The 26,212-nt window shown below is 46.7% G+C and overlaps 1 protein-coding gene across 4 annotated transcripts in view; it reads left to right on the top strand.

The window, feature by feature from the left end:
• Positions 1-26,212, top strand: part of MYLK (myosin light chain kinase) — a 356,584-nt gene that overhangs the window by 267,311 nt on the left and 63,061 nt on the right. For all 4 annotated transcript variants that reach the window (XM_006259414.4, XM_059727477.1, XM_014599482.3 and 1 more), the window contains 3 exons: positions 7,930-7,980; positions 9,359-9,486; positions 19,161-19,314. In XM_006259414.4, coding sequence (XP_006259476.3) covers positions 7,930-7,980; positions 9,359-9,486; positions 19,161-19,314 — 333 coding nt within the window. The remainder of the gene's footprint in view (positions 1-7,929; positions 7,981-9,358; positions 9,487-19,160; positions 19,315-26,212) is intronic.

A 26,212-nucleotide genomic window follows, 5' to 3' on the forward strand; every position in this document is an offset into this window, starting at 1 on the left:
AGTGGAGACTTGTTAGGGTTTAATAACTAAAGCATCTCTGTGGAGTCCATCCTCACTGCTCAAACATGAGGAGCTGGGAGAGGTCTAGCACTGCAAATGTCCCTTCCCACGGAGGGTGTCTCATCCCCTCACAGGCTCTATATGAAACCTGAATGTGCAGAAGCAAGTAAGGCTGCTCCATGGGGCCCGGTCTGCTTCAGCACTCAGGATGGATAGAGGTCATCCAGCGAGCAGGTTCTCAATATTTTGCTTCATGGCCACTGTTCAGCACATAACCCTGTGCCTTATTTCTTTGGACACTGTTTGAACTCTGCTCTGGAGACAGAACTGTTCGTTCCTTTATGAGTTGTCTCTGGCATTTGTCCCTCTAGTATCTGAATGCTTCACAGATGTTAATGAATTTACTTTCTCAGAGAAAAATGGGTCTTGTTATCCCCTTTGAGAACTGACATGCAGACATGGAGAGATGTGACAAGAAAAGTGTCTATTAATTTTGCATGCCCAAATTGAGACAAATGGCTATTTTTGGAGACTTTGGGATTATTTATGGCATGGCACCCACTGGCTTCACCTGCAGCACAAAGTGCTTAAATTTTCTGTGGATCTGACTGCTGAAGTCTCCAGTGTCAAGACCAGATCCACTGCCTTAACCATGCAGCCATCTTTTCCCTGCCCCTGTCTCATTCACATTGACACTTCCCAGCTTCTGCCACAGACAACAGTCTGCTGTAAAATCCTGACTCTTCCCCAGAGCAGGTGGAAAATAGTGTCATAGTATCATAGTGCTTAGGGTCGGAAGGGACCTAAATGGATCATCAGGTCTGACCCCTTGCCCCGGTCAGGAACGGGTGCCGGGGTCATATCACCCCAGCCAAATATCTGTCCAGCCTCCTCCTGAATACCCCCAAGGTAAGAGAGAGCACCATCTCACTTGGGAGCCCATTCCAGAGCCTGGCAGCCCTAACTGTAGAGTAACATCTCCCGATGTCCAGCCTGAACCTTCTCCCTAACAATTTGTGGCCATTATTCCTAGTAAACCCGGGTGGTGCCTGGGGGAGCAGAGCCTCCCCCAATTCTTGCTGGTCCCCCCTCGCGAGTTTGTCAATGGTCACCAGATCCCCTCTCAGCCTTCTCTTGTAGAGACTGAACAGGTTCAGGCCCTTTAGCTTCTCTTCGTAGGGCCTGCCCCGCTGCCCCTTGACCATGAGAGTGGCCTCCTCTGGACCCTCTCAAGGCTGGCCACATCCCTCTTGAAGTGCGGTGCCCAGAACTGGATGCAGTACTCCAACTGTGGCCTGACCAATATGCCGCATAGAGAGGAAGGATCACCTCCCTGGACCTGCTTGTGATGCATCTGTAGATGCACAACAAGGTGCAGTAAGCCTTGTATTGGCAGCTCATGTTGATCCTGAGTCAACACTGACTCCAAGATCTCTTTCAGGCACCGTGATGACAAGAAGGGTGTTCCCCAGCCTATAGGTGTGTTGCTGGTTCCTTCTCCCTAGATGCAGCACCTTGCACTTGTCTGCGTTGAACTCCATCCTATTCTCATCCTCCCACCTCTGTAACTTGTCTAGATCTAGCTGGATTTGGTCCCTCCCCTCCAGCATGCCCATCTCGCCCCACAACTTGGTGTTGTCAGCGAAGTTGGACAGCGTGCTTTCCAAACCCACATCCAGATCGCTGATAAAGATATTGAACAGTACAGGCCCCAGGACCAAGCCCTGGGGGACTTCACTGCCCACATCCCTCCAGGTCAAAAATGACCCGTCCACCACCACACACTGAGTACGACAATCTAGCCAATTTGCCACCCATCTGACTGTGTAGGCATCAGTGCTGCAGTCACCAAGTTTTTTTAAGAGAATGTGCTGGGAAACCATGTCAAAGGCCTTCTTAAAGTCCAGGAAGACGATACGCACCCTGACACCCTCATCCAGGGACTTTGTGACCTGATCATAAAAAGAGAACAGGTTAGTCAGGCAGGACCTGCCCTCAATGAACCCATGTTGGTTGCCCCTGAGCATCTCCTCCCCTGCTGGGCCCTTGCAGATGTGCTCCTTGATAATTTTCTCAAAGGTCTTCCCAAGGACCAAGGTAAGACTGACTGGCCTATAATTGCTGGGGTCCTCCTTTCTTCCCTTCTTGTAAATGGGGACCACGCTGGCCCTTTTCCAATCCTCTGGTACCTGGATAGTGCCCCACGAGCACTCATAGAGCCATGCCAGGGTGGTGCTGCCCCTGGGTCAGTCCACAATTCTACTGGGGGAGATGTCCCGGTCCCTGTTCAGGAATATGGAGGCAAAGAATTCATTAAAGAGGTCAGCTTTTTCATTTGCCGCAATAACCAGATTGCCAAGCCTATCCTGTAGGGGCCCCATGTTACCCAGTGCCGCCTTCTTACTTCCTATATATTTGAAAAAGGACTTTTTATTATCCTTAATTCTGGTTGCTCACCCTAGCTCCATCTCTCCCTTGGCCTTCCTAACAGCCTCCCTGCAGGAGGGTGTCATAAAGCATGTGCATACTGGGACGAAATTCAGTTTGCACAGACAACAATAGCTCAAGCATTTCTTAACCTTTGAAAACTTGACTTTGCAAACTTAACAGTGTTCTCTTAAGGGAGGCTGTCTGTGTGTAACCATTTATTCAACATGCATAGGATCATAGGAAAGTAAGGCAGTAATGGACCTCATGAGGTTACCTAGTCTAGCCCCCTGCTCAAGGCAGGATCATCCCTGATTAAACCCAGTCAAGTGTCTGTCTAACCTATCCTTAAAAATTTTCAGGGATGGGATTCCACAGTTTGTCTGGGTAGCCTTCACCACCCTCATAGGGAGAGAGTTCTTCTTATCTCCAACCTAAATTTCCTCTGCTGCAGTTTGAGGCTGTTTTGCGGCTGCAGGGCACAGGACTATATCCATCCTCTTTGTAATTGCCATTCAGGTATTTGAAGATTAATATCAAATCCCCCCTCGGTCTTTCCTTCTCCAGACCGAATAGCCTTATTCTTTCAGCTTTCCCTTATAAGTCTCTCTTCCCAGGCCTCTAATAATTTTTGTCACTCTCATTTGAACAGCCCCAAGAGGAGAGAGACTTCCTCCCCTAGTCTAACAAATCCCTTGGTGGGTACGGCATTCATGCAAGATGAGGACGTCCAATTTCTGGTTTCATAGGAGCAGGATAGTTACTGCAGTCTCGTAGCACAATCCTCGTTCTTATTCAGCTGGTTGGTTCCTCTTTCTACCCGGTCTCCCTGCATGAGTAGGTGGTATTTGCTAGTAGGTTCAAACAGCCACAGATTCTCCTGCTCCTTTTTCAATCTACACTGAGATGGAAGGAACCTCCATGGAGATGGGCTTGCTCCATGCCGAGGACCTGCTGAGTGAGATCTTTGCCCAGTACTTTGCCAGCGTACTTCACTTTAGGCATGTGCTTCAATCCTATTGCAGCCGGAGGGGTTAGGACTCATGGGAGGCGCTACCTGGAATAGGGATATCTTGTTGAATTGTGGGGGTCAGTGAGAAATTCTGGCTTCGCTCAAATGATCGAGTATCCCTGTTGCAATTCTATTAGTTTTCTACTGGATGCTTTTATGAAGCAAAACTGTGCAGAGAGCCATTTCCAGGAGAGGGAGGGCTATGACTATTTTTAGTAAAATTCCAAAAAAGGGAAACACCAAAGAAAGGCAGAGGCTTCTGAGCATCTCTGCTTCCATGAATTTAACATCGGGGCCAGGGAAACAGCACAATCAAATGTTCCATAAGATAGCAGCCGGCAAAGGAATCTGGCTTTCCCTTTCAGTGTATATCCTCCCCTGACTCAAACTCCCTAACAGACAAACCTGTCTATACAGTTATGTAAATACCAGCCTGGCACTATTTACGTTATGTAGTTTCTAGGAGGCCAACTCATTTAGGGAGAGAATATTATGTCCTTTTTCCTCCACCAGGCTGGTGTTCAGCTTCATCCCATCTCAGTGTAAATAGCAGGAGAGAGACATTGTCTTTTATTTAAACAGCAGAAGCAGCCTTGAACTAACAGTTCCAAGAGCCTCAAATATTTTAATGAAAACAATCATTTGACCTTGTCATCTTGGTTAATCTTGCTGGATTTATTTATTTATTTATTTATTTATTTTGGTAACTGCGTCCAGAGCTATTAAAAGAAATTTGGTTTTGCTGTTTGCAGAAGACATATGAGATAAGCTGGAGTTTTTAGGGCAAGGTCTAAGAACAATGGAGCAGATTTTGTTAATAAAAGCAGGAAGAGGCTCTATGCCTACACATGCCTGTTCTCTCACACATTCCTCTTCCAGGTGCCCCAGCCTCAAAAAAATGTGAGGCTCTTGAGCAGCTTTCGTTTCCTGCCCAAGTCTGCTTATGCCTGCAAAATAAGATCAGGGTACTCTATCAGATCTCCCAGCATCCCTTTCTCAGTCTGAATCCTTTTGATGAAGTTCAGGGACAGTCTGCATGCCTTCTGTTCAGTATGTATAATGTCCTGAAAAAATCCTGGATCTATATATGAACTACAGTGTCCCCAGCTGAGTGAGGTGATAGGTTTATGCACTTTGCTCAGCTGGTATGAAAATCCTCCCTGATGCAAGTCTCTTTTAAACTGGCCCAGGGATAAGATCTGTCCATTTGTTTCACTTGCAGCATAAATATAGAGCAAGATAGTTCGTTGTGCATCCTGATCTTTGTCTAAATACTGTGTGTGGCCAGTGATGAAGTGCATATCGCTGAATTTAACTATGAAAGAACAAATAATGCAGGATGATATGATCTGGTATCCTTTTTATGGGCAAGCAGTGCTGATAGATAGGCAGAGAGAAGGGATAGATCTGTGTGTATATACATGGGTAGATGGAAGGTGTGTGTGTGTCCTTGAAATTAGGTTCATATGTAAAGAAAGAGAATAAAACAGGCAACCAAGAGGGGGGAAAAAGATCTTGAGAGATGCAGAGTTGGACTGAATCTTGGAAAAAGCAAGAGACTTCAGAGAGAGGTGGGACTTCATTCACCACCCTGCCTATTAGCTTGGTTATTACAGCAGGTAATAATTTGTGTTGTGAACAGATTACTTGTATCAGAGAGAGCTTCTGGTAAACCATGTGGGATCGAAACACTTTGCCTTGGTGGTTTTTGCCCTGTACTGAAGTTTCTGAAAAATGGCATTTGGACCTTCAGTGAAGCATGAGTATTTAGCAAATGGCACATATTCCTTGATGTCATTCAAGTTAGGCCTATCATGGTACATAGGCAGTCAGATCATGGGTGCTGTTTCCTTATTACTCTGAGGACAGCTAACATCCTCACAGCGGAGAAGGGAAAACTGAGGAGCAGTACAGTAAAATAAGGTAATATGCACAAACACACATGTCAAATATATGTGATGAGGGTGTAATCAGGTCAGTATTCGTGACATAGTACGGTATCAGAGCCATGCTAAAAAAATAACACGGGGCTTCCCCTCTTACTGAAGTCATTCCAGATCTTGCATTGACTTCAGTGATAGTTAGATGAAACCCAACTTGGAGGATTCCCAGTACAACCAGGGGGTCACAGTCCATGGCTTTCAATCGCTGGCGCCTACTCACCTAAGCAGTTTTATTGAGGTCATTGGGGCTTCTCATCCAATGAAGGATGTTCAGCATGAGTTTAGATAGCAAAAACAGGCCAACAGCATGCTTAGAATAAGGAGTCCTGGGTGCTACATTTAAGACATCGCTTTTTTTTTTCTTCCATGGAGTTACTGGGGGAAGGACCAAGCTGGAAGTATATATACTTTACATAAGTAAATAGTCATTATTAAAGTCTAAAAGATGTAATAGAGCCAACAGATAAGTTGGCAGCTGACTCAAAAAAGCAACAAACTTAATTTTCTGGAAGTGTCTTTTGAATAGGTCCAGGTCTCATGAGAAGGAAGGAATGCTGTTATGCTTCAGTGACACTAGAATAACCACCTTAAAATTTGGATATCAGACCAGGCTTTGAACAAGCTAAATTGGTCTGGCAATCTCTAAGGAACAGGGTTTCATGAGAGGGATCAAGTGCTTCCTGTTTTTGACTCAGATGTAAGCGCAATGAGAGCAGCCTTTCTCTGTAGCACAGTGCTACTTGTTCCAACCAAAACCTGTAAATGTAGAACATGTGAAAACTAAAAACAGGTTTGGGGGGAAATGCCATAAAGCAAAGCTGTTTATGGAAAGTGATACAGACCGATTACATTGTCCAAATTACATTAGCAAAGGGTTCCAAAAAAAGACCACAGAGAAAAGAATACGTTGCTGAAAGGTAAAATGTATTTACAAGGCTTTTTCTGTGTGAACCATCCAATGCAGAGATAGCATGGCAGCTGCCACCTCTTGCAACTGGGAACCTCCACAGTTAAAAGCAGTGAGTCTCTACAGCTTTGAACTAGAGTTAGGCCTGCAGTTATGTTCTGCAGCAGCCTGAGACCTTGTGTGAACCAAGCACAGCAGGAGCATGTAGCACGCATTGGCCAGTGCCTTCCTTTGCTAACTCATGCAAGTAATGTAAAGTACTCGTGCTTTATTTGCTGTCTGCATGACTGATTTCAAAGCTTGGAACAATGAAAGTACAGCAGTTCTTGTTACATCCTCCAGTGCTTCAAGAAAAAAATGCTGATGCCAAATTTTTAAGAGTCCAGAATGTTAAATATCTCCTTAAAGGGGAGGGTTAAAAGGAAACAAGAGCTATTTTTATTTTATTTTTATTTTTTTTAGCGTAACGTGCCAGCTATCGTATAACCAGCAACATTTTTAATAAATAATGCGGATGTCAAACATACAGCTTATGGACTGGATGCCAGCCTTGGAGCCAGTGGGCCTGGGGAATTGGGGGAGGGGCCAGAAGGGGTGTGGCCTGCCACAGGCTCCAGGACATGGCCATCAGTAGCAGGGTGGTGAACAAGAGCCATGCAATACAGTCCTTGGTTGCCCTGCAACCTCTTGGCCCCACTGCCACTTGTGCACCTCTGCCGGGACAAGCACCTGCTAAGCCTGTGGCTGTTTTCTCCACCCCCATTGCAGTGGCCACTACCGTGGCTACCAGCACTGGTCCAGCCTTGTGGTCCATATCTAGCCCAGGGTACAAAGTGAATTTGACACCTCTGGACTAGATCATTCAAACAAGGTTGGGCTGTGATAGCTGTGCTTAGGCACCAAAGTGGATCTAGTTTGGTATCTGAAGGTGTTAAGCACATCCAACTTGAGTTGAAGTCAACTGGAGCCGCAGGTCCCCAGCATCTTTAAAAATCAAGCCTATCCACAATTCTGTTGTGTGGCCAACACATGGATATAGGTACCTGTATTAAAGCATGCTTAGGTTTCAAACGAAGGCCCATATTTTTTTTTTAATCGTATTATTTGGAGTTGGCAAGTTCTGTCCCCATTCATAAATGTAGAGTATAACACTCGGCTCCCACATATGCTGATATCTGTGCTGGCTCTGGAGTTGCTTGATAAAAAAATACAAAATGGATTACCTGGTTTTAACCAGGGTTTCTCCTAAATCATTCTGCCTTTTTTAACATTAAAACATTATGGTGAAAATCATCTTATTATGGATTGTAGCAGTTTAATGCGATGAGGCGGCCTCACTTCAATGGGCTGAGTATAGTGGGTAATCAGTGGTTAATATAGGCACACATCACACAGGAAAGTAGGTACTTCCTGAGGCTTTTGAAACTCCCATTTGTCAATCTGAGTATCCTGAGGGTGAAGCCAGGATCCCTGACAGTACTTAAAGTTTTCATTTTTGCCCCCTACTAGTAGAAAGTAGATCTCCTTGTGGAGTGAGCTAATTGACACAATTCTGCCAGGAATGGGAATATTTTTGTAATTAAACTAGCGCCTCTCAAAATGCATTTTCTCATGAATGGTTTAATTTCTTTTTTCCTTAGGTGAAGCAACAGTAAAGAAGAAACCAGCTCCAAAGACCCCCCCGAAGGCAGGTAAATGGTTGCATTATGTTATTCTTCAAGACTAGACAATAAAGTGATAAGATTTCCAAGAGAAGGTAACATCTTTCTCACTGCAATTGTTACCTTGCATTTTGGGGGGATTAAATACTAAGTTCCCTTACTTTACTCTTTTATAAGGCTATATTGAGGCACCACTTATGGTGCCTGACCTCAGAGGCCTGACCTCTTTTTTTTTAAAGGCACTTGCTTTCAGTCGCTTATAATTTTGCCATATTTTAACTAATCAGACTGGTGACAGCTGTCTACCCCAGACAGCAATCTGAAAAGTTTTAGCCAAAAAATGTTTAGCCATTTCCCAGAAAGAGGTGATGGAAACAATGAGCTGTTTTGCCCTTGTTAAAAAAAAAATCTGGCAGCCTAATTTTAATGCCCTTATGCTTTGGAGTAGGGGCTCAAAAGTTGTTGGGGGAGGAGGGGAAGGGAAAGTGATCCAGTGCCTAGCTTGTGCCTTCTGCTGTCCCTGAAAAAAATGCCTAAATTTGGCAAAGATAAAAGCCTCTGAAGAGTCTCTGTTTGCATATGCTCAGTAGAGACAGGTTAGGTTGGCAGCTAAATTCTCTGAATGGCATTCCCCATTCCCTCATAGCTCCCACATGCCAACCTGGGTGCATGTGCGCCATCCCCATAGAGCAGATGGATGTGTCCCACCCTGGAGCTGCAAGCAATGGGAAGTATTTTCCTTGCAGCTGCCTCCCTCTCCTGCCAGGGGTTGCTGACACATCGTCTCCCCAGGGAGCTAGCAGACTGGCTCTCCACGTGCTCTTTGTCCCTGCTCTGTGATGCCCAGACAAGGATACAAAGAAAAAAGTACTTAATTTACATGCAGAGGAATGAGGAAGGTGGAAAATGGGTTAAATGAGCCAAAGATGTAGATTGGAGCAGAGGAAGGATGGGCAGGAGCTAAAGTACAAGGGAAGGAGAATTTGTAAGCACTAACACAAACGTCCCTCCAAATCCAGCAGTCCCAGGTCCCTCCCTTCCCCTGCTTCAGCAAATGGCTAAGATTGCCCACTGGCACTGTGTGCCTCTGCTCTCGTGTAGCTCTTCCACACAGAGGGCAAAAGTGTACTGTTGCTGCCAGCTGCTCTTTTGGCTTAAGTGGCAGAGGCAGGTGTGAACCATACACACGCCCAAAGGTGGAAGTCAGCATCAGTCCATGTGATAGAACTGCCGTGTGTTCAGTTCTGCCTTTTTCCTGGGGCCAGAGAACCAATACATTGCAAGTCATGGATGCATATCATTTTGCTATTTAATCAAATGGGACTAAATTCTGTTGAGAGATGCTTGCGCTCAGCTGTTAGCAAAGATAGAAAGTGTAGGTCTCTAAAGAGAGGGTTCTTTTTATCAGTTCTTCCCCCCCAGATCACTCAGTTCCCAGAAGACAGGAAAGTCCGTGCCGGGGAATCCGTGGAACTGTTCTGCAAAGTCGTAGGAACTGCCCCCATAACCTGCACCTGGATGAAATTCCGCAAACAGGTAAATTGCATTGGCCATATTTTAGCCAGAAACAACTTCACCCTTGAGAGATGCCTAGACCTCGGTATGACTGAAGGATACATCCTTGGAAAGACATTTGTTTTTTTTAAACCTTTCTTTCCTGCCCACAGTGGCAAGAAATTGCCTTGCCAGCATTGATGCTTGAGGTTGTCTGCTTTGTAGAAGTAAAGTAATAAAAAATGTTTGAAGTGCATCTTATACTGCAAGTATTGTCACAGACCATATCTGTGGTTGATATGAATATCATCTCCATCTACAGGCTTATGGTTCCTTCTTGGATTCAGTGCGAGTCATTCGTGTTCTTAAGCTTTGTTCCTGAAGAGAGATGGACTCCCCAGATATGAGCTGCAATGACCCAATTTAAACATTTTAAACTGAAGAGCCCAAGACCAACTTCAAGCTGCTCTAGCAGCTCTTTTCTTTATATTGTTAGGAATTTACTCAGCATCTAGAGTAAGGCTGTGCAGCTGGTGGCCTATGAGGGGTTAATGCGCAGCACGTGGGCTTCTGCCTGGCCCTTGTTCCTGCTTCTGTGGCAGCAGTCGGTGTCTTTGGAGCAGAGCAGCTTAGCCAGAGGGGCCCAGGAAACTTGCTGCTCAGGCAGAAACAGGGAGGCTTGGGCTACCTAACTGTGGGAGTGAGCTGATTCAGCAGCAGCGGTGGGTAGGGGAGGGACAGACTCACCCAACTGGTGGCACAGCAAGGGGACTCATGCAGTGCGGACTTGGTGGGCTCATGTTACCCATACAGCAACAGGGGGTCTCATGCTACTCCAGCAGGGGAAGGCAAGGCTTGTAGCTCCCAAAGCATGCAGCCCTGGGCCCGCGACTACTTCAGCATGTAGTCCCCCCCACCATCACTTTGAAGTTGTAGAGAACAGGAATGAAAACTGTCCCTGATGCAAGGGTGGGATCCAACCCTTATTTTGCCAACATTTCCTGGAGGGGTTGAAGACATTGTATTCATTGCACAGCACGTTGCAGATTCTTTCTGTTAACCGTGAAACTGGTTGCCAGTGAGCACATCCAGCTAATTTTCTCTCTCTTTCATTCATCTTTTCTATATTATTTCATATGCTTCTGTTGTCTTCTTTTAGGCTGTACTTTTCCAACTGTACAGTTCTAGTCCTTTTTTGGAAAAACGTTCTATACCTTGGAGACTGGATCTAAGAGCAGATAGAGCATTGTTTTCACTACAGTAGCCCTCTGAACTCCCAGGGGAGTTCAGAATCAGATTTTGCAAGGTTCAAAGCCTATGTTCTTCAGAGCAGGGACCTTTCTACCTATATGCTGAACTCTGATCTAGGCTTAGGAAAAATTCTTATTGACTAAGGGCACCTATACACATGACAGATCTCTGCTCTGACGTGTTAATTAGCATGCATCGGAGCAGACTCAATCAAGTCTGTTGCGAGTCTGCTGGAGTATGCTAATTAACACGTTCCAGCAGCCTCCGCATCACAGGTATTCAACGTCCCCGCATTTCAAAATGGCAGTGGGGGTGCTTTAACTAAAGTTTGTTTGATGAGCTTTAGTTAAAGCACCCCTGCCATCATTTTGAAGCGCAGGACACTGAATACACGTGATGCCACGGGCACTTTAAACCTTCCCCTCACCTCCACCCCAGAGCACATGTATAGTCACCCTTAGATTTTCCAGGTCAGAAGGGATCAATATTATGTTGGTTTCTGTAACAGAGGCCATATAACATCACCTAGTGATTCCCACTTCAAGCCCATAATGTCTCAACCCTGTTCCATGAACCAGAAACCAATATAGCTTTCTGTTTTGCTTTTGCAACCACACAGCAGCATTATCTTGGAGGCAGCATGCACTAGTGATTTGGTCCTGGGCCAGGCTTCAGGAACTGGGATGTTCTAATATCAGCTCTGCCACTGCATCACTGTGGAGCATGGGAATATTGCAGCCTCTCTGGTTGCTTCTACACGTGACAGGGGTTTAGTTCCCCTAACTTGAAACAGTGAGATTTTAATTGGTGGATTTTTCATTGTAAAAATTAAAAACCCACCATTTAAATTTAGGGGCTTCAGTCCTTTATTTTTTTCGGCGGAGCCTGCTTGCAGTTGTGGGGGGGAGCTGCCAGTGAACCCTGAGCTGCGGGGGGCCCAAGTCCTTCCCTCCATGGTGGCAGTGTCCCTGGGTCTGCCCTGGCAGGCTGCTAGCAGGCCAGGTGCTGCTTTCAAGCTGGGGCAGCACTCGGCCCACTAGCAGCCTGCCTGGGCAATCCCAAGGGGCACCACCACTGCAGAGGGAATGACTGGTGACCCCAGCAGCTCAGACACTGCCAGCAGCTTGCCACCTGGCTACGGGCAGGCTCCCCTGGAAAAAAAAGAAAAGGATAGGACCCCTTGCTGCTTTTTTTTTCCCCTTTGCCAGGGCTTCCAGCACTGTTTCTGCCACCTGGGACTGCCCAGGAATGAGCTGGCTTGCCCCAGGGCACTGGAGAAAGGTAGCAGGAGGGCATCTGGTTGTGCTGGTGGCTGGAGAAGGCAGCAGGGATGGAGATGGCAGCAGGGGCACTGGTAGCCCACCAAGCCTGAGCTTCTCCGAGCCCGTCTGGACTTCCAGCACCCTGTGTACTGTCCCTGCTACTTTCTCTGGGTGCCAGCACACCCAGCCGCCCTCCCGGTGCCTCCCCATGGTGCCCCAGGGGCAAGCCGAGTGTGCTAGCAGTCAGAGAACACAACAGCGACAGAGCACAGGGTTCTGGAAGCCCAGGAGAGCTCGGGGGTGGATGTATCACTACGACTTGTCAGGTAGCAAACTAAAATACATTGGGATGTGTTTTAGTTTGCTGCATAACAAAGTCATTCACATTGCAATACATTGCCACACATGTACAGCATGACGTAATTAAGTCACAGTACGCCGCCGCACGTGTAATGTGTGATGCAATTAAACCGCTATAAAAGGGCAATTGAACTGCTAAAAAGGGCAATTTCGTCATGTGCACAAGTGCCCCGTTTCCCCTTTCCCACATTCCAATAGAGAGAGAACACTCATGACCTAAGAAGTATGTGCGCCTTCTCCTGGATAGGATCAACAAGCCAACTATGTTTCTTAGACCCTATATTGGTAACAACTAACTGAGATTCTCCCTTAGCTCTCAGGAAGTAGGGTCCTGAGGTGACAATTTTTGTTGTGTGAGTGCTCATAGTGCACTGAGGCATCTGGAACCAACTTCCGAGGGAAGTGGTGCTGGCTCCTACCCTGGGGGTCTTTAAGAGGCGGCTTGATGCCTACCTGACTGGGGTCAGTTGAGCCCAGTTTTCCTCCTGCCCAAGCAGGGGGTCGGACTTGAAGATCTACAAGGTCCCTTCTGACCCTACTTCCATGATTCTGTGAGGCAGTCAGAGAAAATGTAAGAATCATGTTATGTTCTTACAAGGCCACTCATGGCATTTATATACATATTTTTCTGTCCCCCAACGTGATTAATCGAGTCTGCTCTGCATGCGAGCCAAGGCAAGCTGCACCATCCCGTATGCAGTTCTATAAGCGGGGAAATGCGCGTCAGTGAGCAAACAGTGGCGGCAGTGCACTTTTGAACTAAAGCACCTCTGATGTGTTTTAGTTCAAAAACGTGCTGCTGCCATTTTCTCAGCACTGACATGCGTTTCACCACTTATACAATTGCAAGTGTCACAGTGCCACGCACTTTTCAAAGAGCCCGGCACTATGGCACTTGGATATGTAAAAATGCCCTAGGAAATCAGCAGATTACACTTCAGGACTTGGGGCATTCATGGCAGCTATCTGCTGAATGGCACTGCACCCTCCTGCTGGGGTGGAATTTTACTGGCCTAATTTTGCTCCCAGTTCAATGGGCGTCTTACCCTTGCCTTCAATGGGAGTGGAATTGAACCAGAGTTGAGTGCTTTGAAATCCTGCTGCCATTGTAAATTAGCTTTAATATTACTGGTATGATTCTCTTCTAATCCTTGTGACCATCTCTTTTGGAGTACAAGGGCCTTAGTTTCTGTTCCCCAGGGCTCCCACAGGCAGAAGGTGGGGTAGATTTGCACCTTTAGGCTAAGTACAGACAGTCAAAAAGCCCAAAAGGGGAATCAGTTTAATCTTCATAGGTTTTTCTGAACTTGTAATGAACAGAACAGATGTTAACTTTTGAGCTGGGGAAGGCAGGTGGAGGCCTGCAGTGGCTAGGCCAAAAGGCAGGGGCCTGTTTGGCTGCCTGGCATGCACCCCCAACACCCTGCTGTCCCCCCTCAGCGGGGAATTGGTCCCCCCATCCCCAGTTGACCCCAGGCCAGGCGTTTGCCCATGTGAGGGGAGCCTCAGGCCTCTGGGGGGGGTCCCCTGGCCAACCTGGGATCCCCCCAGCTGTGGGGGGGGAAGATGATAAACCCCCACCCCGGCCAGGCTTGGCTGCACAACTCACTGACGTGGAGGCAGGAGGGGGAGAGTTTACCCATCTGGGGCCTGCCCCTGAGTCCTGGTCTGCCCAGCTGTGGAGGGGGGTCAGCGAGTCACTGAGGGGAGGGGGGAACAAAGCCTCCCCCCAGCCCAGTGTTGGCCCCCCCGAGCTGGAGTCTTCCCCTGTCCCTGCCTGGCTGGACTGGCTCCATAGAAAGAAGGATCGAGCCCGCCACCCAGCACAAGCCCCTGGGGCTGCCTGCTGCATCCTGCCAGCTGTTGCTGGTGCCAGGCTCTGGAGAGACATTCTGGACAGCCCAGGAGGCTTGCACCAGGCAACAGAGCCCAATCCTTCCCTGTATGGAGCACTGTTGTCCCTGCCGCCACCTGGCACAAGCCCCCCAGGCCACCTCTTGCATCCCGCTGAAGCCTGGCACCAGCAGCTGCAAGCAAGAGGCACCGGGCAGCCTAGAGCCTCGTGCCAGGCAGCAGGGATGGGAGAAAGAAAGCTCCATAGAAAGCTGGGAGGGGGAGAAGCCCTCTACCATGTAATCCCTCCATGCTGGCTTGGAGCCAGGGCCATGTGACAGCTCAGAGTGGCCAGAGCAGAGGAGCCCTGGCAGAAGCTAGCCCACCCACCCACAAAGGCTCCTGAGATACCTGGGTCCTGTGAGCCAGCTTGAGTCTGGAGGGGGACTGGTTTAACCTGAATCAGTTAAGTCTGATACTACATCCATCCAGGTTTATCTTAAGCCAGGTTTGGCCATTTTGAAACCAGTTTATGTGCGCTGAGCTTCTGTTCTGTTACAGTTTTAAGCCAGTTTTTGATCACTTAAACCAGTTTTTGTGTAACTTCTGTCCCTAGCCTTATAAACCAACTCAATCAGAGATGTACAGCATAAGCTTTAGCTTGCTTCATCAGATGCTGTATCATAGTATCATGGTGCTTAGGGCTGGAAGGGGCCTAAACAGATCATCAGGTCCAACTGCCTGCCCCAGGGAGGAAAGGGACTGCAGGAAGCAGAGCTGCTAAATAGAAACCAGTAATCAGAATACAAAGGGCAAGGAAGGCAGCAGCTCAGTAATGTTTTGATGTTTTGTTTGGAAGTTGTCAGGTGCTGAGATTTCGCTTAAACTTTGACTTGTGCTAATAGGGCAAACTGCACAAAGCAAAAGAGAACTTCCTTTCAAACACAAGGCAATGGGGAGGTGGGAAGCTTCAGTGTAGTCTAAGCTATATTATCGTCTTATTGTTCATACTGCAGTAAGAACTTGGGTTCACCAAAGCTTGTGCTCCCTATTTAGATCTTATTTAGTTAGGCTATAAAGGCATATCCACCCTGCCTTATTACAGCAAAAACAAGCTCTTTCATGTTGACTTCAGCAGGCTTGTACAAGAGCATGTTTTATGTCTCAGCTAAGGGGAAAGACCTGCTCTTAGCCTCATGAGCCCTTATTTTCTAAATATATGAGACAAGATAAATTGAACTAAATAGCCTTCGTTTTTAATGAAATTCTGAGAATAAGTGGAGAATCTCTTATCTTACAGGAAGTGGTGGGAGGAGGAAGGGCACTGACATTATGTTTTCTATTTCACAGGGAGAACACAGTGTACTACTTCTATAATTATAGTGTAGCGCCAGTGTTTTAATGCCGTGTAATGTCTCAAATTAATAAAAATCAAAATCTAAGTCTCTGACATTCATGCTCTGGTTCTTTTCTGGATCATTTGGAAAGGAATGGTTATAGTCACACGTACAGAGCATGCTGCTGGATTTCAGCTGGGATTGTGACTTTCAGTTACCTATGAAAGCTACTTAAGGTGCCTGGAAATCCCCATTTCTGCAAGTTGAGTAAGGAAAATGTTTATATTTACTTGAATCCAAGACAAAGCTTTATCCCCTAATCAATAGGCAGGGGGTGGGGGGAGCCTCATCTTAAATTCAAGTGCCAGCCTGGGGCAGGTGACAGTTCAGCTCTAGCTTCCACCCCAGGAACTGAGCCACTTCCTGTCCTGGACCATGGTGGCTCATGCAGCAGAGGAAGGGGCTTATGACACTGAGCTGCGAGGGTGGAAGGAGTCCAGGGGAGACTGTGTGAGGGTAGTGGGGTGGCACAGAGGAAACTACATAGCATGCCCCCCATCACCTGCCCCCAACCCTGCCACTTGACTCTCTTCCCCCTGTCACTTACCTTCAGCTCCAGCTCCAGCTGAGCTGCAGCTCTGGACCCAGCCAAACTGGGCCTGGAGCTGCTACCACTGCATCTGCCTGGCTGGGCTGGGGCTGGGGCTGGGCCAGAGCCAGGGCTGCCACGGCTGGCTGCCATGGGGCTGCAGCCAGAGCCAGAGTCACTACAGAAGGTAAGCGGTTTGGGGGTGCAGGCACCAGGAGTGGGGCAGGCCCCAATGGGGTAGGAGGCCAGGGTATCAGGTACAGGAACAGAAAGGGGGGGGTGGGCACTGGGGACAGGCAACAGGAGGGTGGGCACAGGCAAGTGGGGGGCAAAGAACAGTGAAACAGGTGGCAGGGAAGTCAGGCACAGGTGCAAGGGGACAAGGGGCAGGGAGCAGGAAGGGAGGGCAAGGGGTAGGGGTGTGTCCCATTATCTCCTGTTGATGCTTTCTCTGCCAGAGCAGTGGGGGTGATTAATTTAAGATGACCCTCCAATAATTAGATTCTATACATGGAAAATGTAACAGATTTCTAATTTTCCATATATAGAGTCAAACTGGGGTAGGTCATCTTAAATTGAGGTCTGTCTTGGATTTGGGTGAATGTAGTGTTGTCTTTGGGTTGGGAACTTAAAGGGTTAAATGATGGGTGTTTTACAAGAATCGAAAGTTTGGAAGGGCAGCAAATAGCTGTGTCTTTCTTCCCCTTCCCTTCTGGATTCTGAGAGTGGTTTTTGGTTCTCAGGAGTGCAAGATTGCCCTAGAGAAGCTAATGCTTTGTTTGTTTCTCTGCATGGCTCTGCTACCCTTCACCTCTCTAACCTAACCAGCCATAGATAGCATCCACTGTTTCAGTCCAGGAAACTGTCCTACTGATTTATAGAAGGGTGACTTTGATGAGGAAGCGTGGAAATGGAGAAGACACTAACAGTCATTTTTTTGGATAATCTGAGTCAGAATTTGAAATCCAGCCTGCAGAAATGAATTGCAAATGAACCCAGTGTATTTGAGGCAAATCCTGGTTCCACTCAAGTGGGCAATAAAACTCTTACTAACCTAGGTGGCCCTTTCCCCCTATACATGCTTGAGCCCCTGGTTCTTCAAAGAGACTTTTGGAGGAGGACCTTTATACACAAGCAGATTCCCATTGACTCTTCATGGCTGTGGCCTTTGTGGAAGGACCTAGGACATAGGTGTAAGGACACCTCCCATCTTCCTTTGCACAGTTCAGACCAGTACATTACTGAAGTGTATTTATAGACCTTTAGTCAATTTCCTGTTTTGCCAACTATTTTTACTGGAGTTATGGCATCCCCTAGAGGTGTTACTTGGCCATCCTGGCTAAGTACGGACAGTCAGAAAGCCTGAGACCGAATCGATTCAGTCTTCACAGGTTAGTATAAACTGTGTAGATTGAACTGATCAGCAAGTGAACAGACATTCACTTTTGATTCTGGAAATGCAGCCACCTGCCTGCAGTGGCCCAGGCCAGAAGCTGAGGGGTGCTAGAGCACATTCACATTTACTGGTGAACAAGTTAAGAGGCTGTGACGTGGATGACTACACAGTCTGGTGGGTGGCGAATTGGCTAGAGGGCCGCACCCAGAGAGTCGTGGTGGATGGGTCAGTCTCGACCTGGAAGGGTGTGGGCAGTGGGGTCCCGCAGGGCTCGGTCCTTGGACCGATACTCTTTAATGTCTTCATCAGTGACTTGGACAAGGGAGTCAAATGTACTCTGTCCAAGTTTGCAGATGACACAAAGCTATGGGGAGAAGTGGACACGCCGGAGGGCAGGGAACAGCTGCAGGCAGACCTGGACAGGTTGGACAAGTGGGCAGAAAACAACAGGATGCAGTTCAACAAGGAGAAATGCAAAGTGCTGCACCTAGGGAGGAAAAATGTCCAGCACACCTACAGCCTAGGGAATGACCTGCTGGGTGGCACAGAGGTGGAAAGGGATCTTGGAGTCCTAGTGGACTCCAAGATGAACATGAGCTGGCAGTGTGACAAAGCCATCAGAAAAGCCAATGGCACTTTATCGTGCATCAGCAGATGCATGACGAATAGGTCCAAGGAGGTGATACTTCCCCTCTATCGGGCGCTGGTCAGACCGCAGTTGGAGTACTGAGTGCAATTCTGGGCGCCGCACTTCAAGAAGGATGCGGATAACCTGGAGAGGGTCCAGAGAAGGGCAACTCGTATGGTCAAGGGCCTGCAGACCAAGCCCTAGGAGGAGAGACTAGAGAAACTGGATCTTTTCAGCCTCCGCAAGAGAAGGTTGAGAGGCAACCTTGTGGCTGCCTATAAGTTCATCACGGGGGCACAGAAGGGAATTGGTGAGTACTTATTCACCAAGGCGCCCCCGGGGGTTACAAGAAACAATGGCCACAAGCTAGCAGAGAGCAGATTTAGATTGGACATTAGGAAGAACTTCTTCACAGTTCGAGTGGCCAAGGTCTGGAACGGGCTCCCAAGGGAGGTGGTGCTCTCCCCTACCCTGGGGGTCTTCAAGAGGAGGTTAGATGAGTATCTAGCTGGGGTCATCTAGACCCAGCACTCTTTCCTGCTTATGCAGGGGGTCGGACTCGATGATCTGTTGAGGTCCCTTCCGACCCTAACATCTATGAATCTATGAATCTCCCTTCTTTGCTGGAGCAGACCACTTGGGTCAAAGCTAGTCCACCCACCCTGTGGGGGGGCTGTGGGGGTGGTGCAAAGCATCCTAGGAACCTGGGGGTCTGTGAGTCAACTTGAATCTGAAGGGGACCTGGGACAGAAGTTCAATAAACCAATTTAACCTAAATCAGTGAAGTCTGATACTACATCCATCCAGGTTTGTCTTAAACCAGTTTCAGCCATTTTGAAAGCAATTCATGTGCACTGATCTTCTGTTTTGTTACAGATTTGAACCAGTGTCTGATCCCTTGTACTGGTTTACATGTAATTTCTGTCCCTAGCCCTTATGGCATCAACTACAGGCATCTTTTGATAATGTAATTAATGTAATTGTGGACTCCTTCCTGTAAGAGAAGCAAAGACCACCTCCTGTGATAGCTCTTTGATGATCTTTCTGTTTAATTTGACAGATTCAAGAAAGTGAGTACATCAAAATCGAGAATGCTGAAAACAGCAGCAAGCTAACGATCTCCTCAACAAAGCAGGAGCACTGTGGGTGCTACACGCTTGTGGTAGAGAACAAAGTAGGCAGCAGACAAGCGCAAGTCAACCTCACCGTTGTTGGTAAGTGCATGATGAGGACTGAGTTGTATGCATATGGAAACCATTCAATGAATGCTAAAAAAAGAGAAGGCAAAAGCAAGCAAACAAACAAAATATATATATAGGAATGGGCCCGATCCTGAGCTCGTATAAATCAACCTAGCTGATGTCAGGAGAACTAAGTCAGTTTGTATGAGCTAGTGATCTGACCTGTTAGACAATATCACATTGTCCTTTATTTTAATTTGGAGAATATTCTAACCTGAGGAGTACAAAATAACTCCTTTTCCTAAACTCATGTTGCATGTTATGTATAGACAACAACCCAGCCGTCCCTCTCCCATTAATAATTTGTATTGCGTAGATATACACTAGACTCTTGAGTTTGGGAAATAAGCGAGTCTGAAGGGTTCATGTGGTCTGTAGTGCTGCAGATTGCAACACAGGAAATTCCCTGGGTTTTGATTAATCTGTTGTTACTGTATCATCACTGTCTGCTGCTTTATGGAGAAGGGAGGAATAGGTAGATATACCGTCTTGTTGGGATACAGATTTACATGCAGGCAATGGAAGGTTTTCTATATGCATATATGTGAAAAGTTGAGAGAGAATCATGTTTAAGGCTTTGAAAAGGTGGTTGTGTTCTGAAAAGCATTGTGGAAAGGAATTTTGTGGCCCTTAATTACTGCCTCTAGGGGTATGTCTGTGCAACGTTCAACTAGAGCAGGGGCGGGCAATTATTTTGGGTGGAGGGCTGCTTACTGAGTTTTGGCAAGCCATCGAGGGCCATATGACAGGCAGCCAGGGGCAAATAAATATTAATTTTCTAAATTTTTAGGGCCCCCCCCCCGGGCCAGATAGAACCTGACGGGCCACATCCTGAACTGGAGTGTGGTGTAGTGATACTCAAGCTAAGACAAGCACCAGAACAATCTAGTTGCAGTCACATGGAGCTCTGCATGCACTAATACAGCCACTAAGAAGCATAGACATACTCTGAAGGACTTCAGAAGAAAACTAGGCATTTCACATGTTACGTTCAGTTAACTTGCTAGCCCGGTTTCTTCTAATTTGTTTGTTGTTGAAGTACTGGTGATTGTTCTGGCCAAATTTAATCCTCAGTTATTCGTTGCCTATAGGGGGATGTGTCAGTGTAAGAGCGGAAGCTAGAATTTGTTGGTGCTGTTGCAATGTAGTTAGCCTTTCTGTAACCGCTGCATGAGCTGAAATAAAATCCACTATAATTGCATTGACTCAGCAACCTAAAGAGAAGAGACTAGTAGAAAGCAACCAGTTTTGCCATTTAAAGAAATGTAGGTATAAAGCTCTATTAAAGTCCATGACAAAGCACCCATTAACTATACATTTGGACCAGGATTTTACCTCCTCAAATGCTAATTTAATTAATAGAGTAAGCTCTGTTCACATACAGTATGCTGTGAAAAGAGAATACTCACCATTCAGATGCATCTGTTTGTATTTATGTAAAGAGACCTCTTGACCATTTGCATATATTTCTCTTGCCTAATTACATTTGAAAGACTAGGCAGACAAGTGCAGCTATCAAGTCGACTCCAGCAGGGTGTACGATTCAGTACTGTTGTTATTCTGTGAAACTTATGTGCATGTGCTGTAAGTAGCTGCAGTAGAGTCTGAGTGAATTGGTTTGTAGTTCAGAAGTTGCCGACAAACTTGAGTACTTCAGCCTTTTAAAACTGCCTCTCAGTCTCTCCTTCACTAACTATGTGGTTAGCAGAAAAGGTGAAAGGGATTACTGGCATTCCCAGAGAGGCCTTGGTAGCCTTACGGCTGAGTTTTCCACGCATTCTGTCGGTGACACCAAGGGTTTCCAGCTGAAAAGAATAAAATGACTTGCCAGTTCTCCAAGAGTCGGCTAGGGGCCCACTGAATGCTGGACTGCTTTGGGCATGTTGGACATGTTGCCCTCAAGTTTCGGTGTGCTGGATGGGCCACCCCGTATGCAAGCATCCAGACTGCCGAGCGGGGAAAGGCAACAAGGTGCTTTTCTACCTCTTGGGTCCTCAGGGTCTGATCACATGGCAGAGACCAGTTCCTGGTCCCTGCTAGCACCTTCTGATTACTTGCTGTGTAAAGGGAATAGCATGACCCTGGCTTCCATAGCCTGCACCAGACAGAGCACAATTTCATGCACCCCTAAGCAGTAGATCCACCATGCAAACCCCAAGGGCCCAGTTCTTCCATAAGGCTTCAATCCAAGTACATCCATTCCCTTTACCTCCTCCAGCATATAGGCAGAGCCTTCCTCCTCTCCTGCCTTCACTGGGGAGTTATGGAGTGGCTGCAATACAAAGCCCTAGTGCTTGCTATCAGCTTTCTTTGCCTCCACTATTTATAAGAAGACAGTGTGAACTTAGCATGAGCTACCTCCTTAGCCGGTTACAAATTAAGAACACATCTGGTGGACCAAATGTTTGGGTCTTGGATGTACTAGAGGTAGTCTCGAGTGCCTGTTCTGCTGCAGGAGTGACCAGGAGTGACCTGGGGCTTATCTCCTCTGCGAGAGCTGGCAGACTTGTCTCTGAATACTAATGGATACGTGCTATTTGGTAAAAGGTAAAATGAAGTTAGTAAAGAAGCACTATAGTGATACTAGTATCTAGATTTTTAGACAACTAGCCGCTATATGGGTGATAGAGACAACTTGACATCCGTATGTACAGCTCCTCATACAAAAGGATTCAATAAACACTTTGCACATTATAGACTGAGGAAACTGCTGAATTGCAGCCACTTCTGGGGTAGGAATAGTAAAAAATAGTAAAAACAGCGCACAGCACAGTGGTGAAGGGAAAATGTTGGCCAATGGCACTAGACCAGCAGTGTCATGGGAGCTTTAAGGTCATCCAGAAGCATGTTTTTTTCAAGCTCTTGCCAAAAGCCCCCGTACACAGTAAAGTGCAGCGTTGGTGAGTCCTCAACAGAATGGCAAAGGACTGAATTCATCTTGTCAGGATTCATATTGGAGATGACCTTGCTAAGGTTCAACCAGGTTTGCACTGAGTTGGGCCTAAATCTTAGACCAGGAGTTGCAACTGGGTATAAAAGCTGTAGGCGTTTTCTATAAATAGCAATGCTGTTTTTCATTAATATTTGGACAAAAAGAACAGAATATCCCTGTGTTATCCCCACTGATGAATCTGGCTCCTATGATGCTAGACTCAGACTTCAGCAGGGAGTATATGTGAAACAGGCAGGGGTCCTGATGTTTAAGGAGTTTGAGTCATCAGACTCTTTGCTTCATTCTTGGCAATGGAAAAAAATAGCTCTGGGATTGTCCCAGTTAGGAAGTTTTTTTTTCTTTCCCCTGTGATCTTAATGAATGTCCACAAACTAAACTTTTCATTAAGCCCAGCTCTACTTTGAAGAGTCAGCACTGAGCACAGCAGACTGTTCAGATACCCAGGCAAGTGAGGGAGACTCCTTCAGCCGAATATGTAGAGACAGTGCAGTGGGATAAGCAGTGCACACGGCTGAGATCAGGGGGGCATTCAAGTCTTGTGAGTCTCGCTGTGACTTTGGACTTATATAACCAGCAGTAAACCTGTGAAGTTTCTACCAGAAGCCAGTCGCCCTAGAGAAACATCCTGTTATCGTAAGAGTTGGCTCAAAGCATCCGCTGCTGTGCTGTTCTGTCTCTGTTAGAAGGCCACCATCTTCCGTCGGCCAGTTTGCTTTTCTCTTGAACGGTCACTTAAGAGAGGTTTCCCTGTTATGTAGTTCTGGTACCAATCCATAACTGTCATTTCTGAGACCAACCTAGCAGTTTATAGCTGGTACTCAGTGTCAGATTATGATTTCTTGTGTTGCCAAATGAACCAGTGATAGGCTGAGTGTAAGCTGAGACTTTCAAATGTGTAGTTGCACAACTTACTTACCTAAGTGTGTAATAAAGCCAGGCCTAGTATTCCTTTTTAAAGTGTGCTTTGTAGAGATGGTTATTTAAATAGACCTGCATGATGACTACATTTTCCCAAAGTTCCCTTGAGTGATTTAGAAGCCAAAGTCCTTAAGTCTTAAGCCCAGCTACGTTAGAAAATAGGACTTGGCCTTCTAAGTCATCTACGTTCTTCAAAAAATGTTTCCTGACCGGTGTATGACGATTTCTTGGTCAGTTAACACAGTAATAAAAGGAAAGACTAATTCTGAAACTAAAGAACAGGCCTAGCAATTTATAGAAAGAACCAGTCCAGTACTGGGCGCCGCACTTCAAAAGGGATGTGGCCAGCCTGGAGAGGGTTCAGAGGAGGGCCACCCACTTGGTGAGAGGGCAGCAGGACAGGCCCTACGAGGAGAGACTGAAGGACCTGAACCTGTTCAGCCTCAGCAAGAGGAGGCTGAGGGGGGACCTGGTGGCTGCCTACAAGCTCATCAGGGGGGATCAACAGCAAATAAGTAGAGCCCTTTTCTCCCCAGCACCACCTGGGGTGACAAGGAACAATGGCAATAGGCTGATGGAGAATAGGTTTAGGATAGAGATCAGAAGGCAATATTTTACAGTTCGGGTGGCCAGAATCTGGAACCAGCTTCCCAGGGAAGTGGTCCTCGCCCCTGCCTTGGCCAAATTCAAGAGGAGGTTGGACGATCGCCTGTCTGGGGCCTTGTGAACCCAGCATTCATTCCTGCCTGTGGCAGGGGGGTCAGGCTAGATGATCTGTTCAGGTCCCTCCTGACCCTAGCTCCTATGAAACTATGACGCCTAGTACTGAGAAGGCTGTGGATCTGTCACTGGCTCTGCTGCGAGCTTTCCTTCTAATCTTGGGCAGGTCGCTTAACGTCTCCATGCTTCAGGGTCCTGTGTGCTGAACTTGGATTCAGTTATGGTTGCACAGTGCCAAGTGATCTGATGAAGAATACCTTGCATTCGAAAGCATGTCTGACTTTATCCCAACCACGCAGTCAATCCACCAAAAGATGTCACCCAAAAAACTCTTTCCCTCTCACAATTCGCAGCGCATCATGGCTACAGTGTCACTCCAACACTACCTGGGCCAGAGGTTCTCAAACTGTGGTCCGTGGACCACTACTGGTCCGTGAGCTCCATTCAGGTGGTCTGCAGAAAGGTGACCGAAGGCTAAAGCTGACAAACATTACACCCGACTACCCAGAACTTTGCTCAAAAAAACAGGCACATCCATCGCATTAGAAAGGCAAGACTACTGATATTAAAATATGAGTTGTGTGCTTTGATTTGTAGAACAAAAACAAGCTTATTATTTGGTCCACCGAGACACTCAGCAATTTTCAAGTGGTCCATGAAAAAAAAGTTTGAGAACCACTGACCTAGGCTTTTCGGACATCAGTGCAGGTTTTTTTTAATAAAAGTGAAAACACGTGTACTACATACTCTGGGGTCTGGTTTTGATCAGCCTTATGTTGGTTTTAATGTAAGCTAGCTTCTTTGGATGCAGTAGGTTACTCCTGACTCGTGCTTGGGTTCTTTGTTTGGTGTTTTCACATGAAAAATGAAATGCACTGGTGATAGCAAAATGATAAATATCTCAGATGGGCAGAATTCCAGGAAGGCAGTGCAGTATTACTCTACCCTGATGGGCCCACAGATAGCTGGTGTAGAGTTCCTGTTACGCTGTCATACAAAATAGCTTTGCATGTACTGTGTTTATATAAGGCTAAAGGATTGCATACCAAACTCTTTAGTATACTTATATGTAACAGTGCTGTGTTAGGTTACTGTAGATCAGGGTAGCCAACCTGTGGCATGGGCGGCCTGTGTGTGTGGCATTATGGCAAGTGACGGAGGAAATAGGCACCATAGCAGCAGATATGGCAGGAGGCAGAAGGCAAAGCAGAAGATCAGGCAGGCAGCACAGAGTAGGGAACAGAAAGCAGAGCAGCAGATCAGGCAGAGGAAGGGGATCAGAATGGCACTAAGAGAGAGTGCAAGGTTAATCTGTGGCATACTTGCCAAAAAGATTGGCTCCCACTGCAGTAAATAGTCTTACATAGGATATCAGTGTGCTAAGTACCATCTGCTTCTCTATTTAACATCGTAATTTTTTGTTTGGGCTGGAATACAGGCATTATATTCTACAAAGGAACGGGTATTCCCACCTTAGAGTTACAGGTCTGTTTGATTTTAGGATGAGAGCTGACTCCTGATCTGACAAGCTGTCGAATTCAGCAGGAGGACTCTCACATCTCCTCCACCTCTGCACTCATTCTGAGATCTCAACCAAAAAACAACCCCCCTACCTCCCTCCATCATTTGGTCCCCAAGGGAGTGATTGATGCCTGTTGTATCCTCCAACAGCAGGACACCCAGGATGGAGATCCTGAGAGCATCCCTAGACCTGCTTCAGAAAAAGACCGTATGACATTTTTCAGCATGCAACTGTGAAGAGTCAGGACTTGTTTCTCAGCGATGGTCTTGGGATCTCTTTGGAGCCAGTATAGATATATGTACTGATTTGAGTGGGCTTTGGTTTTGCAGCCAGTTCTAAAAGTCAAAACCAGATGGACACATGGTGCATTGGCCTGAGAGCCTTGCCCTCAAATGCTGCTGCCAGAAAATGTAGCCATGTAAATAGTAATTTCACACTGGCACTTCCTCTTGGCAGTTTGTATCACTGCTTAAGAACTCTGCTTCACTGGGAAACTTTCCATTTTTGTGTCAAGCACCAGTTTTTGTGCTTCTTAAATACAGAGCGAAGAGGAGCAATGGCAGTTCTGCAGAAAATAGCATTAACTCCAGAATATTAATACCAAATACTTCTGCAGCGTGCTTCATTGTCTCTTTGCATGCATCTCATTATCACCTTACCCCTGAGATAATGGTGCTGATCTCCCTTTTACAGATGACATCACCGAACTTGAAAATGCCCAGCAATGCATGGGACAGATTTTGACTACAGGCATTTCC

The sequence above is a fragment of the Alligator mississippiensis genome, chromosome 4, assembly GCF_030867095.1.
Source record: "Alligator mississippiensis isolate rAllMis1 chromosome 4, rAllMis1, whole genome shotgun sequence".
In the NCBI taxonomy this organism is placed as follows: domain Eukaryota; kingdom Metazoa; phylum Chordata; order Crocodylia; family Alligatoridae; genus Alligator; species Alligator mississippiensis.